The sequence below is a fragment of the Aythya fuligula genome, chromosome 20 (assembly GCF_009819795.1).
Source record: "Aythya fuligula isolate bAytFul2 chromosome 20, bAytFul2.pri, whole genome shotgun sequence".
Classification (NCBI taxonomy): domain Eukaryota; kingdom Metazoa; phylum Chordata; class Aves; order Anseriformes; family Anatidae; genus Aythya; species Aythya fuligula.
This window is the reverse complement of record NC_045578.1, coordinates 734,300-759,113: the sequence shown is the minus strand read 5'-3', so window position 1 is coordinate 759,113 and position 24,814 is coordinate 734,300. Positions and strand designations below refer to the sequence as shown.

Sequence of the window (24,814 nt, the reverse complement as noted above, 5' to 3'; positions counted from 1 at the left end):
CATGGCTGTACCAGACGGTTTGTAGTAACGCCAAGAGGGTGAGGAGCAAGCAGGAGTTTCCTCATCTGCAGCACAATGGGGAAGTGCAAACAGGGAAGGAAAGGGGCAGCAGCTATTGCCATCCCTTCTTCACCATGTCCTTCTGGCAGGACATGGGGTGGGTGGCTTGTAGCTGCACTCCTTTGTGATGCACCCTTTGCCAAATTCCCATGGGGGCTGTGGCAGTGAAGTGGGAGAAATCCCACACAGCAGCTGTCTTCAGGGCCAAGGCGGGCTGGATGTACTGGGGTGAGTGGAGCCCCAGTGCGTGGGACCATCACCAGAAATAATCAAGGTCTGGCCGTTGTAACACCTCCCCAGATGTGCTGAGGACCACATTACCACCTGAAATACACATAGTAAAAGGGGGTGAAGGTGACTGAAAACCTGGACTGCAGCTCAGATGCATAGCAGAGATTCAGCTGCAGTTCTGGGGTCCAGAAACAGGAATTTTAGCTCCTTCCTATCAGCCCATGTCCATTGGCTTTCCTTTCTCCTCTCTCCAAAGTCAGTATCAAACACTGTGTGTGTGTGTATTAGCGTTGCATGAGAGATTGAGAGACTCCATAGCAAAGCTGTGTGGTGGAGACAGAGGAGGGGAGGACAGAAAATGCATTTAGGGGCAATCAGGAGCCCATGGGTTTTCCTGGACCAGGGACACAGGTGATGCTGGAACGGTTGTGTGACCTGGTGTGGATGCTCAGGGCTGCATGGCTGTGTAAGAGAGGTGTCCAAGTTAGGTATTGCTTCTTCTGATGGGAAGGAGACAGGGCTGTGACTTGGAGCTGGGCTTGTAGTTCAAGCCACCATTGCAGCAGACTTCTGAGAAATGCATGAAAGATTTCCCTTACTTTGGCCTCTTCTTTGTAAGGCTGGCAAGTGCAAAACTTGTGAAATCTGGTTTGTGAGCTCAGCACCAGTTGCTTTAACAAAATGTTTGCTCGTGTGGAATGTTTTATTCTGTCTGGTTTGCAAAATGGCGGCACTTTCAGGTCCTTGGGATTTCCCTTCAGAAGTGTTGATTTTAACAGCAGATTATCCAGTGGCATCTGCTGAATCATGACACCCAGTGCTTGTGGTGGCCACGCACATTTGATTTGGTGGGGTCCTGTTGCTTCTTGGTCTGTGAAAGAGGGAACAGGTGTTGCAGGCTGTGCTTCGTGGTCACCGGACAGAGAGCTTTGTGCTCCTGATCCACTCCAGAGGATACACAGGTAGATTCTGAACAGCCATGGCTCTGCAGAGAGAGGGATTTCTTTTTGGGTGGCTGAGCCAGCTGGCGCAGGGCGAGCGGGGGTGGGGAGGGAGGCAGCAAAGCTGTGTGAGGCCCGTGGCTTGGGAGGCCATGGGGAGGAGGTTGGTGGGGTGCGTACGCCGGCATGCTCAGCGTGAGGAGGGCTACATCTGTAGGGGTGCACAGACAGGAGAAATGAAGCCATTTTGCATGCTGGGCATAGAAACAGCATGCTGCAGACGGACCTGGCGCACTGCAGGGGCCCCGTGCCGGCGAGGAGGCAGCTGACGGGTGTTGGTGTCGGCCGTGTGCGCACAAAGCTCTCCTGGGCTCCTGCGGCCTGTACAGACAGGCCTGCTCGCCTCAAAGACAGGGATCGGATTCTTGCCCTCGGGGGTTTCCAGCAAGCGCACAGTTCAGAGGAACCCTTTCTTTCTCCTGCTGTTCACGCCCTGAAAAGAATTTTCTATCAACAAAAGAAATTGTTTTATAATCAACTGATGTTCGGCCCTGGTCCCTGGATATGAAGGGGGTTTTGAAGGACCAGGGAAATCTGTGAGGGCCCGGAATGAAGCCTGGGGGTGAAAGCAGGGGATGGCAGCCAGTGGCACGGCCATGCTGGGACAGAGCAGATGAATGTGGGAGCACTCTGAAGCTCATAAAGCTCCTGGGCTCTGCTCCAGAAGTCATAGAAATTGAACAAAATGACAGACAGCCCCTAGAAAGAAAGGGAGGATCCCTAGTAGGTGCTCTTGGAGACCAAGAAGACTGCTTCCTTTAGTTTCAGTATATGTGCTTGAGTATCTCCATTGGATGTGCCATCATGTGAAGATCCCTGATAGTTTCAGAGTCAATAGGACCATATCAGACTCAGAAGGATTTTATTTGAATGCTATCAGTCATTGCTCCAGGGAAGGCCTGTCTAGTCAAAGCCTCTTTGATAGCAGCCCCATCCCAAATCTCCTCTTCTGTGCAGACATGCAGAAAGAGAGTGTTGTGAGAGCCTGGGGAGGGGAGGTCTCATCAACACCAAATCTGAGAACTGTGTGAAAACTAGAAAAAGAAGAAGGAAGTATACTGTGGGTTTTGCAGGGATTGATTTTCACCCACATTTTTGAAGATGTGGGTGACCAACAAATTTAATTTGTCTCTGCAAGTGAAGTTCTTGGAGACTGCTCATGGCCCATGGCTGTTCCTGAGGGCTCCTCTCCTGGCCTTGCAGCTGGGAAGAACAGATGTCATCCTGTCCTCAGGAGTGTGAAACATGGGTGGTTGGCATGCGGGCTCTACATGCTCTGAAACATGGCTGCCACCAGTATTTCCTGAAGGAGATACCCGTCTGCCATCACTGTTACAAATGGTTTGTACTAGGAGACAGAGAACTTGCAATTTTTATAGCAGAGAGATGTCCTGTAGTGTCATCTTCGGTGACTGACATGTTAACTGCTTCTGTTTCCATACTTTCTGTGCATATGATGGCCTTGCTTGTAGCCCAGGTCTCATAGTCCTACTGTGAAGCAGACAGCTGCTCTTCATTTCATTGTCCTGTCAGGCTGCGATTACATGTATGTTTTCATCCTCTTAAAACAAAAACTTCTGCAGAAAACAGGCTCAAGCAGCCCATCTGTTGCTTCAGGATGAAGATGGGCAGGGCAGTAGGAAGGTGGCTGAAGAATGTCATAGAATTATTAAGGCTGGAAAAGACCTTCAAGATTGTCTGGTCCAACCATCACCCTACTACCAATGTCACCCACTAAACAAAAGACCCCCAGCTGGAGGCACAGCCTCCATTCTTGGGATATGCCAAGTGATCCCTTCAGCTCTGGGGGGCTGGCAACCTCAGGCTGGGCAGAAAAACTGTTTTGAGTTACCTAAACATGCTTCAGGCTTTTGTAAAGCAGCTGTTGCTTCACTTTGTAATACAAATGTCCCTACCTGGGTTTATAATGGTGGGGTCAGTATTTTTAGAGAAAGATGGAAGTGTGGTCTCAGTTACCTGAGAAGTTTTCTTGGCTTCCACAAATGTGTCCAGAAGCTGGAGTGTTTGGAAAGGATTTTTTTTTTTTTTGTGCTTATGAAAGGCAGTTTTCAAATGTCAAAGTTGAAAGTACTTTTCCTTAGCAAAAAATCACCACCAAGCTGTTCAGAACTGGCTGGGCAGGAAACCATCTGAGCAGCTGGGCTGACTCCATGGCATTTTGTAGGAGATTTTTAGGACTTCAAAGGCAGACCCATCTTGATGTTGTATCTCCCAGCCAGGAGCGTGCACTGAGCAGCCTTTGAGCTGTTTGTGTCAGAATTGTTTGCTTACTTAATTTTAAAACGACCACATCCACATAGTCGGAGGGATTGCCACATCATGATGCTCTGAAAGTGTCCTTTGGCACTTGATTTACAACAGCTAAATAACAAGGGGGTCAGTGGCCAGCTGGCCACCAAAGCAGGAAACTGAATGACAACGAGAATAAATAGCGTTTCATGGAGCTGGAGTGTTTGACAGTGCTAGAAGCTGGGAGTACAGATCAGCGTCCAGAATATTAACTATGGAAAGGGTTTTCAGATGGTTGCTCAGCTGTGTGCCAGCAGGGCTGGCACCGGGAGCAAACAGTTTATGAATTCATACCCCCTCCACACACACATGCATGTACCCCTGCAGGAAAAGGAGCATTGTATTGCATGTGCAGATGATGATTTTTGTTGGGGATTGGAGGGATGATTGATACAGTTGTACAGAAGTGACGCCTCTGCAGGTTTCCAAAGAATGAGAAACAGTCATACTTGGACAAATCTCTAGGAGAAGCAGTATTTGGGAAATCCCCAGCCCTGCTAACATAAGTGATTGATGTGATCTGTGAGATTATAGGATTGGTAAATGAAAAATATTGTCTGGGCTGTCAGCCTGCCCACACTGTGAGGGGTGCTCATGATTAAAAGTGTTGTCACTTTGTATGTGCCAGAAGAATGGCAGGCACTTTACAGATGTAAGGACTTGATCACAGACTTGGGAAGAAAGCATAGGCCAGAAGAGTGGGAAGGAGGGACTTTGACACTCTTCATGTCTATGAGCTTCAGTAATGAAGGTGACTTCCACACTATTTTTACGGCATTAGACAAGGATTTGAGTGCTCCTCCAGGAAAAGTGCCACCCCCACTACCCCACAGCAGTTTGTCCAAGTTGACCTCAGTGGTTTCCTGCCAAAAATACCTGTGAACAATAATGACTTGTTAATGATTTATCCCTGTGTTCTCAAGTGCTGCACTGATGCCTAATATAACAGAAACCATCGAAGCAGTGCTCTACAGGCTTAAAGGTTTTGGCTACAATGGCTTTTTGTCCTTACAGAATGACAATAATGCAGATTGCATGAGGAAACCAAGAACTTGGCTTACTAGGCAGTGCAAATGCACATTATTCAATATAACATAGGGAGGTTTGGTGGGAAAATCAACTGAATTGTACTGCTGGAGAAATCAGCTGAACTGTAATGAAGAGTTGTCCCTTCCAGACATTGCACAGTAGTGAACAGACACATCAGCAGTTCCCACATGGTAGCATCAATGCCAGTGAGGCTCAGATGTTTGAAGAGTTTGCTTTCTGCAAAAAAGAGCTGCAGATTCACTTTTTGTGTTCTGGGTGTGGCACTGGTAGTGGAGCTATGAGAGCAAGCCGTGTCCTTCCCAGGGAAATGGGCAGCTGTGGCAGGGCAGAAGTATGGAGTCTTATGGCATGGAAGGATGAGATACAACTTTAAAAAACAAAAACAAAACAAAAACAAACAAACAAACAAACAAAAACCACAACAAACAATGTTCTCTGTGCTTCCAGCATGGCTATCTAATAAACCCTTAATCAAACATCCTGCCCTAGTGAGGGAGAACACAAAAAGATGAAAAGCAGCAGATATGTACAGAGACAGAATCTGTACAGAGACAGAATCTGAGATTGTAACAACCACCTCCATTCCAAAGCCAGGAGGAAAGGCAAGCAAGCCTAGGAACTGGAGTTTGCATGTATCAATTCAAGGTATAGATGTCTGATTTTACACAATGGAGTATATTTTTTTTTTCACCAAGAAGCCATATCAGAAACTCTAGAGAGTGCTAGATCCTCTTTTCCAGTGGCCTTTCTTTGGCAGGAATGAGAGAACCTTTTCTTGTTACAAAACATCAGAAAACAAAGAACTGGCCGGTGCCAGGCTGACAGTTCCTTCCATTAGGTCTTCTAATCCGCAGTAATAAGAGATGAGAGAGCCTTCCCTCCTGCAAGCAGGAGGGCTTTTTTCCTTTCAAAACTTTTTTCAGTCCTAACTACTATGACTCTGGATATCATAATTGTCCTGACACTCAGCCACCTTTCAGATCTTTTCCCCCTTCCTTACCTCTATAGGAGATGTGAGTTGGTGAGAGTTGGATTCTCCAGTTGAGGTGATGTTGCAACTAGCATACTTTCATTCCCTAAAACAAATGATCTGTGGATGGCTCCATTCCCATTTTGCAGACCAAAAAAAGGCTTTAGAGCTCAGTCAGTCTGTACCTTTTCTAAGTAACATTTGGTCAAATTATTGTGTGGCCTCAAGTAAAGACAGCAGGTAGGTAATCTTCTACTGGATCACATTCTGTCAAGCAGGGAAGTTATTTATTTTACTTTCTGCCCCATTTGTCCTTGACGCTGTGTATTTACATGTCTGTGCTACTCTGAACACTGCAGCAGAGGTGGCTGAAAATGGAAATTTCTTCACCTCTTTGGCCTCAGCTTTTTGAGTACTGGGCCAAGAGCTGTGTCATCCTCGTCCCTAAGAACCTCTGTGTGGAGACATGCCCTTTGGTGATGAATGCTGGAGTCTTCAGAGGCTCCCAGAAGGCTGAAACTAAGGGGAAGAATTATGCTTACCTACTTCAAGCTTCTTTGAACATGTAAGCCAAGCTCTTTGAATGCCTGTGAAATCTTCAGTTGCTGGACTCCCCAGGATGCAGGCTTGGCTACACACAGAGAGGCTGGTAATAGAGTAGTCAAAGGTGTGTCTTGGAGCTAACAGAGATTGCTCTTAGGAGTCTCATGTGAGGATTTCCTTGATGAAAAAAAGCTGTTGACTTAGCTGAAATCCATTGTGGGGTTCATTTGCAGAAGATCTTGTGCAAGAAAATACAAATGGATAAAAAGGGAATGAGACATTTTTGTGAAATCCATCAAGCTGCACCATGCTCTGCATAAATCCTTCAGAGCAGTAATTCTCCAAGCTTCCAACCATTGGATGATGGAAAAATATAAGTGCAAGATCACTCTCTGAGTGATATCTATTGGCTAGTGAGAGACAGGTTGTTGGGCTATCTTGACTGGGGTACTGACCCTGTGTGCCTGTGCTGAAATTCTCATTTCTACTCAAAATCTGAAGACACCAATGGAATTAATTTTAAAACAATTCAAACTTTTCTGTTTAAACTGGTGCAACCTCTTGCTGCCATGTGTTGTGTGGACTTAAAAATAGCATGTGCATGTATGTAGGAAGTGAAAGGCTGCAAATGAGCCAGGACTGGGACCCAGATACCCCATCTTTCTTACCTCTTGTAGCAGCCAATGAGCTCAGCATCCCCAGGAGCCCGGAGCTGCATTCTCTGCATTCCTGTAGCTCCTTAGATGTCAGTGATGTCATCGATAGCAGCCAGGGAAATGCGGATCCCAGAGGGCTTGAACTCATGTCTTAGCAAGTAAGCGTAGGAGGAACCAATTTTTGTAGAGTACTGTACTGTACTAGCAAGTTTTATTGAATCAAATCACAGCAAATGTATTTGCATCTCCATTTCTGTCTCCTGGCAATGCTACAACATCCAACAGGAGATTTACTCCTCTCCTTCACCAGCCACTTTCATTCCTGTTAAAAGAAAACAACTGCATTTGAGCAATAAAACAATGTGAAGTCAGTATGAGGTATGATTAAAATCAAGGTGTATATTCCTTTAGCTGTTCTACAGTCTTTGCCATTATGCCTGGAACCCGCTGACACACATCATATTTCAAGCACACAGTTGGCACCGTGGGAAGCAAGGCATCAGCCCTTCCAGGAAGGCATCCGCTGGAAACTCCAGCTTTTGTGTCATGGACAGGACCCCGTCAGCCTACAGGGGAGACCCTTTTGCATATTTTTGTGGGACAAACATGCCTCATTTCAGGGACACAGTATCAAATTTTAGTCCTTTTTTCCCCTAACCTTTTCTATCAAGAGCTTTTAGTTGATGGCATACCAGCACTGCTGCAGCCTCCTGGTAGGCATGCCATACATCAGTTGATGCTCCTGGTATAGCTTGCCAGGCTGGAATGAAGCAGAGGTTTCAAAATAATGGTCTGTGGATCACTGGTGATACCTTGAAGCCATAGTAGCTCAGTGCAAATTATCTACTGAATTGTATGTAATAGCATTTTCCAGCATAAAATTTGGTGGTAAGGGGAACTGATAGTTCATTAGGATGTTTCTATCTAAAAATGGGATCTTTTTTTTCCTAGTTTATTTAGGAATTTGTCTATGACAGGACCTTCCAAGAGCAACGCATGACCTAGATTAATTTCTGCTTTCACTGGAGGCAGTGTCAAGCCCCCTCTGGGTTTCAGTGGGTGCAGGACTGGCAGTAGGATGGAGCAGTCATCTGGAGCTGTGGCATTTCCTGCCTCGGAAGCAGTTTGCTGTGTAGCCTCAGTGTTACTTGAATGTGGCTCTGTGTTATTTGGCTGTAATTAGAGCTGCTTGCCAGTTCTTGATTTCATCCCTTCATTTCAACTGTATTTCCAGACTGTGCAGTTTGCCCCAGAGAGCTGGGATTTGTTTTCTAAACCAAATTTAACCAGACCTTATACCCACACCTGCATTTTTCTAACTACAAATAACAATGGAAGTGATTTTATCTAATCTCCCACCACCTGGTTTGTTCTTGTCCACACTCTTAGGCACAAGGGTGTTGAAAACACTTTTGGCAGGAGTAGCTTTAAGCTGTGTAACTGCTGGCATTAACACAACCACCCAGGCTACACAGACAGCGTGTAAAGAGCAAGGTGCAGACAACAGTGGCCTCGTGCAGGCAGGGCACGGGGAAACCCGGGCAGCTACGGCTCACCAGCCCTGTGGTGTTGTCTAAGTGAAGCCTGGAAGACCAAACCAACACAGGCAAAGCCCTAGGTGGTGTCCTCCAGGGCAGAGCCTGCCCTGCACAACAAGCATTGCACCAGGGCTGTTAGGGACCAGCCAGTGCTGCTGTGTCCCTGCAGAACTCCCCAGGACACCTTGCCAGAGCAGCCCTGTGACTTGTTAGCCTGGGCTTCAGGAGCGAGTGCTGAAGGCCCCTCCTCTCTGCCGGCGTTTCAGCGCTGAGCTTTGGAAGGACTCCAGGCGATCAGTGAAGGGCTCTTTGATAATATCTGACGGGCGGGTAAGAATTTTGGGCAGCGGCCAAGATACACATTGCCTGTAATCGTTAACTCAGTCTGTAAACAGTTCAAACGGCACTGAAGAGGCCGTCAGTTATTACATTAGAAGAAGCCTTTCATCTCCCCGCTCAGAAGCCAGCCGTACAGTGCCAGCCCCTGCTGCGCTGACTGTAGCTGCAGGTCTGTAGGCAGGGCAGGCAGTGCTTGGTCATACAATGAGCGCCGCGCTGAATGGCTGACCTTCAAACCTTCAGCGCTAGAGCAATAACTAAATCATTAGTTTCCTTTTGTTCTGCACCTGGCTGAGGCCGTGGAGCCCAGGGATATTCCAGGGGGAGGGGATGGGATTCGGGAATCAGACAACGTTCCCGCCTTCCCCTTCTAGTGCACAGCTCGGGAAGCCTCAGCAGGGGTGTCTCCTGCCCCCCTGCCCGCCACATCCCTGTGGCTCTTCCCTGGTGAGCACAGGCTGGTGACAAAGGCTCGTCTTTCGATAGTGGCCCAGTAAGGCTTCCCTGCATATTTGCTGGTTTCTCTGGAAGTGGCCACGCTGGTGGTTCAGGCCCACATCAGGTCCCTGCCACCCCTGAGCAACAGTCGAGACCACACTGCTGCTGAGCACCATCTCAAGAAGAGCACTGGAGGAATCCCCAGTCCACGTCAGCATGGAGAGAACCCCATGGTCTCCTTCCAAGAGCTGTTTGGCCCTCCTGGAGATGTGTGATGCTTCAGAAGAAATTATGGCATAATCTGCCCCACAGAGAATTTCCGTGTCATTTTTGCTCTTCTAGATCTGTTATCCCCTTTCTAGAAGAGCAAGAATGATCTTTCTGGCATCCACTTTCAAGGCTTTAACTTTGAAGCCCACTTTAGGCTGCTTCTGTAGGGGGACTGGACTAGGTGATCTTTCAAGGTCCCTTCCAATCCCTAACATTCTGTGATTCTGTGATTCCAGTCTGGGTGGTAAAGAGATCTGGGTTTGGGTGAGTGTTTGCATCTGGCCCATTACTGCAGTTGCTCTGGGGATCAGAACTCTCTTCTGTAAAGGTGCTTGATATATCCAGTGTGGAAGACTTCATGGATCTCTGCCACCCCTAAGCTGGACCTGAGGGACCAGACAGCTTTGTGCTGTGTGTGACAGCACAGATTTGCACTTGGAGTGACAGGAAGGATGCCAGTGCTGTCCACACAGTTGGGGTCTTGCCTGTTGATGAGGGCAAGATTCTTGCTCAGGAGACAAGTATTGTAGAACAGCTTTATCCTCCAGGCTCTGAAAGGGGTCAGCACAGTGCAGCAGACCATTGTGTAAGAGAGCCTTGGAGCATGGAGATTACTGGTGGCATTTTCCCCCAGAATGGAGAACAAGCTGAGCCCTCTAAAATATATGGGGCAGGCAGGTAAGCATGGGTTGGATGCAGTTCACTTGGTCTTGACTCTCAGGCTGTCTGCTGCGTGCTTGGAGGCAGCAGGAGCATGAGCTGTTCTCCCGTGACGTGGGCTGGCTTGCCTTTACTTTCATTTAGCGGCGTGAGTCAGGGCTGACCAGAGAACCTCCCTTTACCTTTGATATTCCAAAGGGGATGTCTGGAGCAGAGAGAGAGAGTTTAACCAGACATCTTGAAATGTGACATGATGAAACTTTTCCAAAAATTCCCCTGCTGGCTCATATTATCATCATGGTGGCCACACTAGAACAAGTGACACTTGCTTCCCCTATGTCTGACCTCTCTGTCTGTAGGAGAGCAAACTCCAGCAGAGCTGGCAGCAGGACAGTGAGGTGTGTAGTGAGAGTTTTCTCCAGTATCATGGCCATGCTTGTGCAATTAAACGGAAAGGATCCAGGCTTTGTGACTCACCTAACACATCTAATCCTGAGTATGGGATAATCAAGTAAATGTCCCTGTTGAGGTTCAGCACTTCTCTTTGTTGCTCACCAGCTTTGTAATGAGAAGGGGAAGGAGATGCAGTCATTGATTAGGGGTTGATTTATGGTACCAAATTCTCGGGCACTGATGAATTGTTATATAGGCCAAAGCTCATGAGCACACTAAGGGAACACGCAGGACTATCGCATTGGCAGCATGTAGGTCCTTTGTCTCCTCTCCCACCTCTTGCCACTCCTTCAGGGGACTAGGATGCTCGTCTGAGCTATTCACATGTTGAGGTAGGACCTGAGTCTCTCTAAGAATAATGCGTTTGTTATCAGTGTATGTGTTTGTCTGTGACTCACATGTGGGTAAGGTGTGTTTGCTTTTATAACAGGTCTTGAAACTTTATGCGGGGAAATTAAAAAACCCCATATCCTGATGGCTAGGCTTCATGCCCAGGAGTCATGGAAGCTGCAATTTTTCCTCAGGCCCCTTGATACACTCTGCCATGCTCTTTGTTTTCAAACTAGCTGTCTCCGTTTTCTTTTTCTTAGGTTCACTTCATCTCCCTGCCTCATCCTTCCTCATTATTATACACCCTTCCAGCAGCATGTCACAGCAACTCCACTGTAGCTGTGTGCCAGCCTCCTGGAAGCATCTCTGATACCAGCCTTTTTGTAGCATTCCCTCTTTCCTGTGACTGTGCCTTCAAGTAGAGGGACAACTACAAATTGGAGTGATCTTTGTGTAAGAGGGGCTTTCTGCTGATCTGATATAGGAGAAGCATTCAGATAAATTGGGAAGAGCCTCTCTTGTACAGGGACAAACGTGTTCATTCAGTATGAGCACTGGAGGAGACTGGGCAGGAGGCTCTGGTGACTGGGGCTGTCCCAGCAGGGCAGTGTAGTTGGTAGCAGCATGCACTGGGTTCGCCCAGAGCTACCAGAGCACAGCACTGCCAGGCATTGCAGACTGAGCCTGCTAAGGGCTCTCAGTATCTCAGTGACGCAGCATGTAACCGAGAAGACCGGGGAAGTGCATGTGCCATGTTCCACCCCTGCCATGCAGAGGTCCCAGGTTTCCCTGGTGTCAGCATTTGTGACGGTGTTTGTGCACTGGCGCTTGTTGGAGGTGTGCCACGCAGTTGCATGCCTAGCTTCCAGAGCTGGTACATCTCCCTTGCTCCTTCCTGTGGCAATGCTATCACAGGATCCTGGTCTCCATCTCCTGGTAGACCTCAGCAAAGGATCTTGCTCAGTAATTCTCACAAGGAAGTCAGTTTTAGCAGCAAAGAAGGAAGGTAGTAGTGCAGTTCTGCTTGCTCTTTTGAAACCTATGAAGGAATATAACCTTTGAAGAAATATTTATTTAGCTTAGAACCTCACTGACAGACACTCAGCATGGATAAGGACTAACCAATGTAGGCCCTGATATCCACAAATACAGAACCATCTGTATTCAGCCCTCACAAGCTCATGCTCTGTGACACCCACAACATCTGGGTGAAGCAAGTAGGTCACTGGGGAGGAGGTATCTCCAAATGACAAGCAGAGATGGCACAACAGCGCTTAAGATGCTGCGTACCCTCAAGAGGCCACCACTGGCCATGCTTTAGGCTACTTGCTTATCTCCTTGCCGTTGCCAGGCTCCCTTCTGTTTTGTTGTGCAGCTCCCTTGCAAGGGAGCCTTTCCAGCACAGCACTTACATTCGCTGTACCCTGCTGCACCAGCAGCACGTGCTAAATGCTCTCAGCATGAGCTGCAGCAGTGCAAGGGCTTACCGACCTGAAAAAGTCAGCGCACGCTTCTCCAGGCCTTGCACACCTGAGTATGCCCCCAAAGTCATGTGCAGGAGTAAAAGGGATGAAGTCGGCAGTGAGAGCAATGGCAGAGAGCTGGTGCTGGGTCAAAGCCAGGAATCACAAAGCTGCTTCCCATAGGTGAGGCAGCAGCGGGCCCTGCCTGTGTTTAGCAGGAACCTGTGGGGTGGAGGAAGCTCTCCAAGCTCTCTGGCACTGGCCAAAAATCTCACCTTTAATACATTATTTGCTTTCTAGCCCAAATATTTGTGGCAAAGGTTCCCCCACACCTCCCACGGTGCTGTCCTGAAGCGGGGCTCTCACGTGGGGAGGAGGGTGGTGGGCAGTGCCGAGGTGGGATGGTGCTGGGCACATTTTGACAGCACTCAAGGGGCCAGGCCAGGAGTAGTGGGAAGGTGTGCAGCCCCTGCCTGCAAGGATGGGTTTGAGGCCAAAGGCTTCGCTTCTGAACACCTAGCACCAATTAAGAACAGCTCAGGGAGACTGGCCTGAAAAAGAGAGGAATGAGAACATGATGCATAACAAGTCCCTACCCAAGTTCCACTGAAGGTTCGCTGTGCCCGGTGTCCTGCTTCTGATGGTAGTTGCTTTCAAACGTGTGGGGAAAACATGGAGGGAAAGGGCATCTACCGAGTGATGCTCCTCTGCATCACTCCAGCTTTGGGCAGGCTGTGCTCAGTATGGCCCGAGCCAGGGCTTGCATCTGTCTCTTTGCGTTAAACAGCTCTTCGTGGCTTCCTGTTCCATGGATTTGTCTAATTGATTTTTAACCCATACTTTTGGCATTCCCAGCATCTTGTGAGAATGAGTCCTGCCATTTGACTGTACCGCGAGTCAGCTCCACTTCTGTTTGTTTGAAAATTCCTACCTGATAATTTCATTTGATGGCCCTAGTTGTTTTGTTTGGGAAATAGTAAATAATCATGCTCAACTTCCTTTCTCCATATTTTTCATGATTTTATGTAGCTCTAACATATCCCATCTCTTCAAAGCTAAAGAATTCTTGTTTGTTTAATCTCTTCTACACAAATAGTCCCTTGTGTTTAATATGAAGTGAGCAGAACTTCTTGTAATATCAAAGCTGTTGACATACTGCAGCTTTATCTAGTAGGTGTGCTTTTTTTTTCAATTCTTTTAGAGTAATGCTTAATAGTCTATTTAACTTTTGACTGCTTTGAATGATCCAAGAGCTGCTTCTATAAAACTCCTCGGAATTACTCTGAGAACTTTCTGCGTGTTAAAAACTAACCTAGAGTTCATCTTTGCATAAAATAGCTGTTTGGTTATTTATTTGTTTATTAAACATTTTGTCATTACATCACTCAGTATCATGAGATCCCTTTATAACCAGTTTTAATATTTACCAACTTTAATATGTATGTGTTATTGAGAAATTCAGCCACTTTACCATTCCTCTCATTTTCCAAACCCTTTGTGAAAACATTCAGACCGTACAGTGTACTGCCGGGGCTGTACTGCTAAGTTCGCTCCATTGTAAAGAATGATCTGCTTTTGTTTTAGTTACTACTGTGTAATATCCTGGCATCTTTCATAGCTTTGTCCTTTTAAAGAAAAGAAAAGGAGATATCAGTGTACAATATTAGCTGAACTACCTTTCGTCTCCTACTTGGTGGTTGCTTCAAGGAATCCCGTAGGTCTGTGGAGCATGATTTTCTTTTTCCAAAAGTGCTGTTGTCTCTGTTTGGCAGGGAAGGCAGTATTATTGATCTGCTGTTCCCTGGATCACCTTCAAATTCTTCAAGTTAAGCCTTGTATGTGCTGCTTTCCATTTTTCTGGTACTGTAATCAGTTTAGTGATCAGTTATATGCTGCTGTTAACAGTTCACCAGTTCAGCTCATGGTTTCTATTAGAGCCCTTTGATGAACACTGTCTTGTACTGTTCTCTTCCATGCCTCTTATTGGTTGGTTATAAGATTTTTACTGACACTTCAAATCAAATCAATCCTTTTGACTTATTCCTTATGAAGATCGTGTATGAAATATTCCCTTAAAGAGAAAACCAAGGATCGTAATTCTCTGGCTTTGCTGTTTGGGACTGCTTCTCCAGCCTCGTCCCCACATTCTCTGCTGTGAGTAGATGCGTTTAAAGGGTTCTCAGAAAAGGACAGCAAATAATGTATTTTCCATGGGCATAGTTGATTCAATGTGAATTAATTATCTTGAACTGCAGCAGGAATGATTCAGATAAAGCATTAGAAAATACTTTACTGTGCAGAGGAGAATGCAGCCCTGGACAGGACTGCCTGGGATGGGTGAGTAGTCTCCATTTTTAGAGGTCTTGAAAACAGGTTAAGCAAGTGTCTCTGAGGAATGTTTTAGGTCTGGCTGATCCTGCCTTAGGGCAGAAAAGTGGGCTAGATTACCTCTGAGGGTCACCTTTTTTTTCTGCTGTTTTATAAGTGAAGCCCTCTATGAGCATCTAGCATGCCTCTGTGCCTGCCTTTCTGCAGGGCATTTGCACGGGCAGGGTCCTTTCTCAGCAGCCTCCACACCAGCAGCGCCAAGCCCATCATATGAGCGCTGCTGGCGTGGTGGGATGGACGGGCTGGTGTGCAGGTAATGGGTCGTGGGAGAGCGGGGAAGGTTGTGAGGGTAAGTGAGAAAGAAAAGTTTGGTATTCGAAGGGCGGTGGTATGGTGGTACAGATAGGAAAGAAGGAGATGCCATAGGGTAAGGAAATGGGAAAAAAGTGGCAGCAAGCTTATACACATGCAGAGGATCTCTGCATCCTGTTGTGCAGGCAGCGAGCAGGATGTGGTGACAAGGAGAAATGGAGTGACAGAGCCAGGGGGTTGACAGGCCTGACTGCCCTGCCTCTCTAGGTCTGAGAGGCTTTCTGTAAGGAACAATGACTTCTTGGTTGTAGCAGTGGGTGCCACAGACATCCCCAGGCTGGGAGAGCGCCCAGGATGTGGGACCCCTGCCTGGAGAAGCCCGTCTGTCAGTCCTGCAGTCAGTGAGCCACTCTGCAGCCACCTGTGCATGGGCCTGCATCAGAGGGAGTGAGGGATGCTGACTGCAGCCCAGTGAGTGGCAAGGGCCAGCAGCTGGGGCAAGAGTCCTGTCTGCATCAAGGAATCAAATAATATTTGGTTTGCTGTTTGATCCTTAGATTATTTTTAGAGCGTGCTTGTCCTCTGAGCACAATGCGCAGCCATGATCACTCACGCCAAATGCAATGGCCAGGGGCAGTGATCTGGAGTGAAGACGAGTGGGGCATGTTGCTTGGGTGGATGAGATACGAAGAACCCCTCCTGACTGCCTCCTGTTCGTCTTTTTACAGAATGCTGAGGAAAGCACCCGGACTCTCAGCCTCCAGAGGTGCCTGGTTAAGGACTCCTTACAGAATAATGAGGGAGCCACTTGTCTGCCCCAGCTCCATGGGGCAGGGGGCAGTGACCCCTGCATGCTTGTGGCTCCCCTGGCTGTCTCAGTTTACCCCTGCTGCTTACTGTGCCCTTTGTGGATACAGTTGTGTCCCTGGCAGAAACGCACAAAACAAAGGACTCTTGCTTGGCAAGAGGGATCAGGTGTCTCAGAGGGAAAGAGGAAAACACCACAGTGGCCAGTCTTAACAGAAAATCAGAAGGAAGGTTTTGGTGCGTTCATCAGCAGGTCTTCCCCCAATTTACCACCTGGTTCCAAGACTTCGTATATGCTACCCAAGATCATTTGGGATGCAGAAACATAGATTAGCACTTGTTGCACTTATACCCCGTTTTTGTCATTAATGTTGTGATCAGGCCCAGCAATCCTTGTCACAGAGACACTGCTCTGTGCTCTGCACACAGGAATAGCCCTTACTCCATAGATTCCTGCCCCAGGAACATCATAGCACCCAGCAAGCCATTCCCACCAAGGGTCAAACACAACTCCAAGCAGTACTGGAAGGTGGGACTTCTTCCCAAACCAGCCAGCTGCAGTTGGAGATGTCCTCTACCCCTACCTACCCTACAAGTCTCACCAGCATCGCACCCCACCACTAATGAGACCCTCTAAAGCCTCTTGCTGCTGCAGAACTGGTGTCTCAGGGTGCTCCAGCAGCTTAGGCTCCCTGGAGCTCCAGGAGCAACCTGGTGAAGGCTTGATAAAGCCATCAGGAGGGTTATCTCCGAATTATTAGAAGTATTACAAGACATGCTTTTTGCATTTCTTGTTTTGTGTTTTTCCGTGCTTATTAAATGATATATTAACCAACAGTCAGAGAACTCCCAGTCAAGCAAACAGAATATAAAGGTAATGACATTGGTTGGTAAAGCCAGGGGGACTGCAAACACTTAAAAGCTGTGTTCATCTGCATGTGGGCAACACCTGCCAGTGCTCGAACAAAGTGCGGGGTTATTTGGGAGCCTCTCCTGAGCGCTCCCAAGTCATAACAGATTTCATTGCTTCCCTAGAAACCCCAAGCTCTGAATTTTACAGTAAGTGGTGCTCGGCACGGGTATGTTCTCTAGAACATCTTAAAGGCTGATTTTAAGTCTGAATTATATAGCATTCTGACATTTTTCATCTAATATATGGATTAGAAAGAAAGACCCCAAGAGAAAGATGAATGAGGGAGTGCCCGTCACAGGCACAAGGTTGTTAACCAGGTGCCGTGCTGGATTTCAAAGTATAACAGGTCACAGCACAGGCCGATGGTGCCATCCCTTACATCTGGGTATAAGGTTAGCTCCTGAAGGTTAGCTGAGAGTCCTGGGTTTAGGTTTTTCTGTCTTTCTGCCTGCCTCCAAAGCTACTCCATGTTTTTGTGGGGTTTTGTTTGTTTCTTTCTTTTTAAGTCCTCACCATCATAACTTGCTTTCATGGTTTGGCCAGACCCATTCTTGTTTCCTAGTACCTGGTTTTGGAGTGTCAGGGCACCTGCGCTTTCAGCAGGGTAGTAGTTTGTGTGATGAAGCCCTCTTCTTCAGGGACACAACCCTGCGGTGATCTCCACGGGTCCCCCGTGGAAGCTCCCCTTAGACGTGAGGGGCAGGATCCGGCCGAGGGCCGCACCCAGTGGCAGCAGCTCCAGCCACAGCCCTGATGGAGTCAGGCATGGGGCCAACAGGTGCCAAGGGGCACTCCAGGGCCCAGCAGGGTCAGCTCCGAGCTGGGCTTTGGCTGGAGCCGGGGGATGCGGGGCACAGCGCAGTGCGCCAGACCAGCCTCAGCGCCACGCACCACCCCAGCAGGTTCCCTGCCCTCTAGCTCAGAGCGCTGTCTCCCCACGCCCTGCAGGCTCAGCGAGCACATTTTGCATTTCCAAGTGAACGGAGGTGCCGCCGGTCTCCTTCAGCTTTTGATGTGTCCCATGCAGGTGGCTGCATCTGGGCTAATTGTCTATGCACCTTTACTGTCAGCAGCAAGATATGGGCACTGCACAGCTCCCGAGTCGCGCTGCCTTGAAGGACCTGTTCCTGCTGATGAGGTGTCTGGGAGACCCGCTTGTTTGCTAAATGGCACCATCAGCGTGTCTGAAGCTAGGTGAAATGAGCCCCGTTCTCCCACTCTCTGCAGTCAGGTCTGCAATTGCAACTGTCAGAGAGCAGGAAATGGCTTCCCTCCCGCCCCTGTTTTAAGCCTGTCAAGTCAGCAGCCTTTCTGCACAGCACTGGAATGTTGCTGCAGAGTTACTTGCAGAGTAGGACATGCTGCTGGACACTCAGGTGCAATGCCTGCCCTAATCCTGCTGTTTTATAATGCTGAGCTTTCTTGCTCGTTTCCTGCATTTCCACACACTGATGCATTAATAAAAGCTGCCCAACACCCTTAGTATTTATAGCTTTTTCTGTAATGTAACCGCTGTGTGCTTTATACAGCATAATTTAGTCACAGAGGAGGATGCCAGCCAGCTTTTCTAGGAAAAGCTGGGAAGGTTCATGCAAAATGACAGGACTTCCCAGAGGGAGCCAAGAACCAAATTGCAGTTTCCTTCGACCTCCCGTCATTTAGCACAAGACTGTCTTCCCTCTACCGCCGGACTGAAAAATCAGAAGCAATCACACACTTCACAGGCAGGGACCAGTGTGGCACTCAGCCCCTGGCAGGACTTCACCTTGCCCTCATGTCCCTGTGATAGGCTGGGGCAGGCCATGGCCCCTGCTGCAGGATGCTCCACAGAGGTGTGCACCTAGGCATGGTGCCCCAACCCCATCCCATACGGATGTCCCATGGTGGCTGTGAGCTCTGCTCCCCACTGCCATCAGTTTGGCACAATGTGGTGAATACTTTTCCAGGACTCACAGGGATGTGGTTACTGGGATCTTATCTTCTCCCCTCTCATTCGTGGTATTTCTTTGCTGCTACCTGTTCTGAGTTTTTCAACAGTTCCTTTGGCTTCTCTTCTACAAATTCATCATAAAGTTGTTGAGTCTGGTGGCAGAGGAACAAGAACTGCTGATTCTCTGAGGGCACCAGGAGTTTGCTTTTCTTGTAAGCTGGGGAGCTGTGCATTGTGTCGCTGCTGCTTGCAAGCAAGCTGGCTGTGGGAAGTGGGTCCTGTGCCTTGGGGCCCCAGCAGCCCCACAGCAGCTGAGCCAGCACTGTCTGCACACCCCAACCCAGAATCCACACAGGTCTGGCTTTGACAAAGCCAGACCTGCACACAGGTCTGGGACAAAGCCAGACCTGTGTGCAGCCCATGGTAGATACTTCACCTCTCTCTGGGATGTTTCCCTGGTGGACCAAACTGTGGCTTGCTTCTTGTGGCATTCAAAGCCTCTCTGACGCTCAGACACAGGATGTTGCAGTGGGTAATGCCCACTGCAGGGATCCCAGCGGTGTCTCCTACACATTCTTGGCAGATCCTTGAGACACAGAGTTTGCAGTGAGCTCAAGCCACCCTTTGCAGTGCTGAGCCCCAGGATCTGAGTTTCTTTTGCTTTTGTCCTGCAGTCCCACCCGCTGTCCCTGTGCAACACCAGTGAGGATGAGCACACGGAGTCAGGATTCATCACCATTGTCAAGCTTGAGCAGCCAGATCGGGATCCCAACCCATGCCTGTCGCTGGCTAACAAGGTATGTGCAAAAAAAGTCCTGAATGGCACCAACCTGGGAGATGAAACCTGTGATGCACAACAGAGTAAGAGCTGGAGGAAGCAGCAGGGCAGGAAAGAACTGCTGGAGGGCGGAGAAAAGAACAAGAATAGAGCATGGACTTTGGCAGAAAGTATCCTCTGGGAGAGACGCTGTGCCAACCTTCCCTAATACCCATTCCTCCTTACTTTTTGTACTTCCTGGCTTTGTAAAAGGTATAGAGTTTTCCCTAACTTGACTGCTCTGGGACAGCTCAGACCTTACCTCAGCATCCCGTACACTTTACTGCCTGGCAGCCCTGTGCCCCGCATTATGCACCCTCCCATTGCTTGCTGGCCTGTTGGAGGGATTTGTGTTTTCTGGTGTCCTCTGCTGTGGGAACCATGGACACAGAAAATGTCTTCTGTCTTTTAAAGTTATATTGCATTACTTCAATAGATGAGGCACATGAAGGATCAACACTGAGCAATTCAGAAAAATGCAAAACAGGCAAACTAGAAACAGAAAGTGACTCTTTAACAGTGAGGGCCACCACCACCTTATAAAGGGATGGGAGATCCCAGAGGTCTTCAGATCAGGTCTTCTGCAAAAGAGGTGCCTTAGTGAAATGGCAGTTACTGTGTCAAAAGTTGAGGTCACTGGTACAATTCTCTGGTAATAAGGAAGTCAGGTGAGAACGAGGGTCATTTTAAACCTTAAAATCTTTGTGTCTCTGATAAAGTTGAGTGGATAAAGCTAACATTAGCTTTTTTCTTCAGTGGTTCAGTCTATGTCCTTTTATTATCTCTGTAGAATATGTTATATTATTTTCCACAAGCACTGTAAAAACAGAGTCTTGTTTAGCTCTACTTTGTCTGGATTGCATTCAGGTGATGTAGCTTCTGTTGTCTGCTTTCTGCTGGTGGTGACATTGTGCTGGGAACAGGGTCCTTTCCTGTCCTCCCTGCAGCTTGGCTGAAGAGGGCAGGTAAAATTAGTACTAAGCAGCCCTTCCTGCACAGCAGATTTTTTAACAGAGGCTGTGGTGACAAAAGCAAGGAGATGTGATGCTGTGACAACTGCTGTGCGTATTTGCCAGCTCAGGGCTGCTTCCTCACAGCCGTATGGGCAGTCAGACAGCAGTGCCCACCCCTTTTTGGACTGGATGGAAGCCTGAATTTGGTTTGCTGCTGCTCTGGAGCTGATGCCAGCTGTTAGCACAAGCCAGCACTTAGTGTGCAGGAGTTATTGACCTACTGTCAATTATCCTGCACCTGCAAAATGGCCTGGTCACACCTAAAGGTGCTAATGATGCATGAGGAGGGTAGGAGAAAGAGCACACCCACGGGCTTCCAGTGCAGCCTGTGATACACGTAAGAGCAAGGACTCTGCAAGTGTTTTAGGGAGCGCAGCAGGGTACTACAACTGTCCTGTGCCCATCCAGCTGTGAACATTGTGTTACAACAGTTGTGCTACCACATCTCGTGTGGGCATTGCTGTGGGCAGCAATGCCAGGTTTGGCCAGTGCAGCTACCGTGGATGAGATTGAACAGGAAGGGAAGAGCAACTTCAAAGATTCATATTCCATATAAGAACATAAAAGCAGAAGACTTTTAAAACTGTTTTGCTACTTTTGTCCTTAACCTCTCTGGCCTCAGCCTCTGATCACAGCACTGCAAGTACCAGTGTATTACTGAGCCTGGGGATCAGCTGAGGAAGATCAGCACAGGGAGGACAAGAGATGCTCCATTGCTGCATCCTCACTAGCCCTGACCTTCTCTAGCACTTCTAACCCCACAAGGCAAATAAAACCCTCAATTCATTGCCATGCATGTGGCTTGATAGAGTGACTTTGATAGAGGCTTGATAGATGGCCTTTAGCCATCTTTGCTTTATTACCAGAGCTGAATCCACCCCTGGGTTTTGAGATCCAGCTGAATATGATGTCAGTCATCATCCTGCCTGCAGGCACTCCTGCTGCAAGATCTCACCAGGAGATGCTTATAGCTCTCTCCCCCACGTAGGGCTAGTTTAGCCATGAAATACAGACAAATGCTCCTTCAGACAGCTACATCCCTGGGCCCTCCTTTTGCCTTGTACCCTGGCTCCTCTACCCGCTGCAACTGCTGTCCTTCTGCATCAGGGTCCAGATGCTTCTCCATCCTCTTGAAGCTTCTGCCAAACTCCTTCCCTCCAGCATCAGACAGATCTCTGTCCTAAAGGCTTTGGACAATTCTTCTCCTTGACAGCAGGTGGGCAGCTGTAGGATGTGGCTGGTGCATGCTGGGGCAGAAGCCTTGCTTCCTTGGCATATGTTTCCTGTGGCCAAACTCTGCATGTTGAATTGCAGTGCTATATCAATGGTGATAAAAATAGCCATGTGCAAAGTGTTATCATAAACTCTCCTGCAGCTGTCACCCAGCCAAGCAGTGCACAGACAGCACTTTCAAGCCCAGCATAAGAATGACTCCAGCAGCCGCCTGATGCACTTTCTGCTTCTCTTCTCTGAGATTCTAGTGCTAGTTCAGCACCCAAAGCTAAAATTGTTAGGGAATGTGTCTGGTCTGCTTGGGGAGAGGTGGCCATGGAGGACACCTCTGGAGTCAAATCAAAGTGATTCATTTATCCTTCTGCTGCTGCATCATTTGCAATTCTTTGGTATATTTTTTCCCAAGTGAAACATTGATTGCTAGTCTGGTTGACAGACTGCTGGAATCTCCTAAATCACTGTGCAAATGCAGATCTGCACTGAAAGTGTTTCAGTCCTCAAAGAGCAAGGGTAGCTATGCCATGTGGCTGAAGAGATCTGTCACAGAGACAGCAAGCACTCAGAAAATGCTTGCAGCAAGCAGGTTGTGAATACCAGGTTGTGTTCTTTGCAACAGGAGTCTGTAAGATGTTGTGAAGAATCGCTTGTCCAGTCTCAGTTGTTTGTTTTCCCATCATCAGTGTCTTTGGCAGGATAAAATCTTTGTAGAGCTCTTCATTGTTGATCAAAGCTTGACTGGCTCCCATGGGTGGAAGTTACTACTTGAAAGTCCTGTTTGTTCCTTGGTGCTGGCAAACGCTGAGGTTTCTTTCATCCCAGGCAGGACCCCAGTCTCTGATCCCTGCCCTGAGCCTCTAATCCCACTTTTCCATCTTTCCTATCTGTTCTACCAAACCCAGGAGTGTCCAATCCCATCAATGACTCAGAGCCCTCAGCCCTACCTCCTGGAGCTCCCCAGTCTTCCCCACCATCTGCACCTCCATTCCCATCACTGTCCCTGTCCCTGTCCCCCAAAACAGCACCTGACCCTGGCCCCCAGCTCCTCCCTGATGAGCACGGAGGCTGCTGCTCACCCTGTCCTTCCCAGCGCACCGCTTTTGATATTGCAGCTGGGAAGCTGCAGCACTGACCTCTGCCCCCAGAGCTGGAGTTTGGCAATGCAGTGGACAAACTGCTGCAGCAGCTACAGCAGATCCCTGTTTGCACAGGCGCTCGGGACGCACAAATCAAAGCACTCCGCATGAGTAACAGCAGCCCAGCCCTGCACTTTGTTCACGTTCCTGTCTCCCTTTCACAAGAGGCTGCCTCTGCTTACCTTAAGGGCTCGAAGGGCTCAGTGGGAGAATGTGGGTGACCACATGAGGTTCTTTGGTGTGCTTTGACCTCACCAGGATGGTATTTACACTCACTTGGGTGGGCCTCAAAGCTGTCCTCATCAGACTGCTGCAATGATGAGGTGGGCTGTGAGGAGCACAGCAGGGTTGATCCTACTCCTAATCCTAGACCTGCATCCCAGGGATCACGTCTCCCTGATGAATGTGGGGACCAGGGATCAGAGAGAGCAATGTATATGAGAGTTGATCCTATAGACAGCCCCCAGCTGGTGCAGCTGCAGTGGGAGCTGGGGACCTGTGGCAGTCCCTGCTCTCCTGGGACAGGAGGCTTGTCTAGCAGTGAGCAGTGCTAATGGAGCTGCAGATCTTCCCAACAACCCAGCTCTGAAGCAAAGGGGCCCATGGCACAGACATGCAGGGGATTTGGTGTCTAGGTTTATGGGTTTCTGTGACTGCAAGCACACCAACAAATTTGTGTCTGAAACTGTGTGGGGAAACCTTCCATGAGTGCTAGAGCTGTAGCAACAGCAGACACTGGTTTCACTGCAGCTCAACACAAATCAGAAATGAGGGTGTAAGCTATTTTGTCAGTCTAAGCAGCAGGTGTTTCTTTCTCCTGTGAAGAGCCAGGGAGGCAAATGCATATCCAAATGGTAGATGTTAATATAGATGTAAAATATAAAATGTCTACTCAAGCTTCTGTTCTTTTGGACAGGCAAAGCTGGCAGGGGAACGTGGAGCCCGTGCTATCCTTTTTGACATTACCGATGATGAAAGCGCTGCTGATCAGGTACAGACCTCACTGATATTACCAAACAAATTGCAGTGCCCCTGTCACATCCCTAAATGTGCACAGGTCAGGACCTACCAGCCACCAACATCCAGTGGGATGTCCCAGGAAGATAATGCAAGTTGGATTTGAGTGTTAACTCTTACACAGCTTGTCCATGCTCATGGACAGTACTTTTCTCTTTTGCTCGTCCCTTGGTGAGCCTCCGGATCAGCAGGCAGAACAAGCAAGGCAGCAGCTTGTGAACAGCACCTTGCTGCTCTTAAAGAACATCGTCTGGTCAATTGAATGTTTCTTCCAGGAGCTGGATGCTTCCTTGTGGGAAGTCACAGATTAACAGGGCCCATCTGGTAGGGACAGCCCTGTTGTTATCTAGAGGAAAGGTGATTTCTCAAGTTTTCAAGCAAAAGTCCTGGCCACCCTGGTATGCTGTTTGTGATAATCCTGCTACAAGTTAGGCATTGGCCTATAGACTTCCAGAGATACCTTCCACCACCATTGCTAATCTCTGGAGGGGACTAGGTTCCTCGTTGGAATAATCAAGGTATAATGAAAAACATCCAGCCCTAGATAAGAGGACAGATAGGAGAGCTGGTTCCTGAGATCAGCAAAACTCTGGTTTGATTCCTGGTCACTGGATCCATCCCTTGTGTTTTTTTCATGCACTTAATTTCTAATGCCAGAGAAATGTGGAAGCAGGTGAAGGCTCATGAGGCAATGCTGAGGTTGCTCAGTATGCATATGGGAAGTATGCATATTGGGTCAGGTGGCCACCCCAGTTCAGGTCAATGTGGAAGAGAGAACACATGGACTTGCTGAGCCTGCTTGTGCGAGGCTGCCTAGACTATATGTCTATGGTGGAAAAAGGTATGGTCAGAAACAAACAATGTCCTGTAGATCACAGAGGGAGGAGAGGGGAGACTCTGATGTATCTCACAGGAAAAGGAGGTGAAGTATTTCTGCAACAAAGGCAGCACTCAGTGGTGCTGTTGGCAGCTGCCACATGGGAGAGGAGAGACCAAGGA

At 48.3% G+C, this 24,814-nt stretch overlaps 1 protein-coding gene across 1 annotated transcript in view; it reads left to right on the top strand.

The window, feature by feature from the left end:
- Positions 1 to 24,814, top strand: part of RNF43 (ring finger protein 43) — a 61,742-nt gene that overhangs the window by 24,573 nt on the left and 12,355 nt on the right. The window contains exons 2-3 of the mRNA XM_032201046.1: positions 19,277 to 19,399; positions 23,715 to 23,789. Coding sequence (XP_032056937.1) covers positions 19,277 to 19,399; positions 23,715 to 23,789 — 198 coding nt within the window. The remainder of the gene's footprint in view (positions 1 to 19,276; positions 19,400 to 23,714; positions 23,790 to 24,814) is intronic.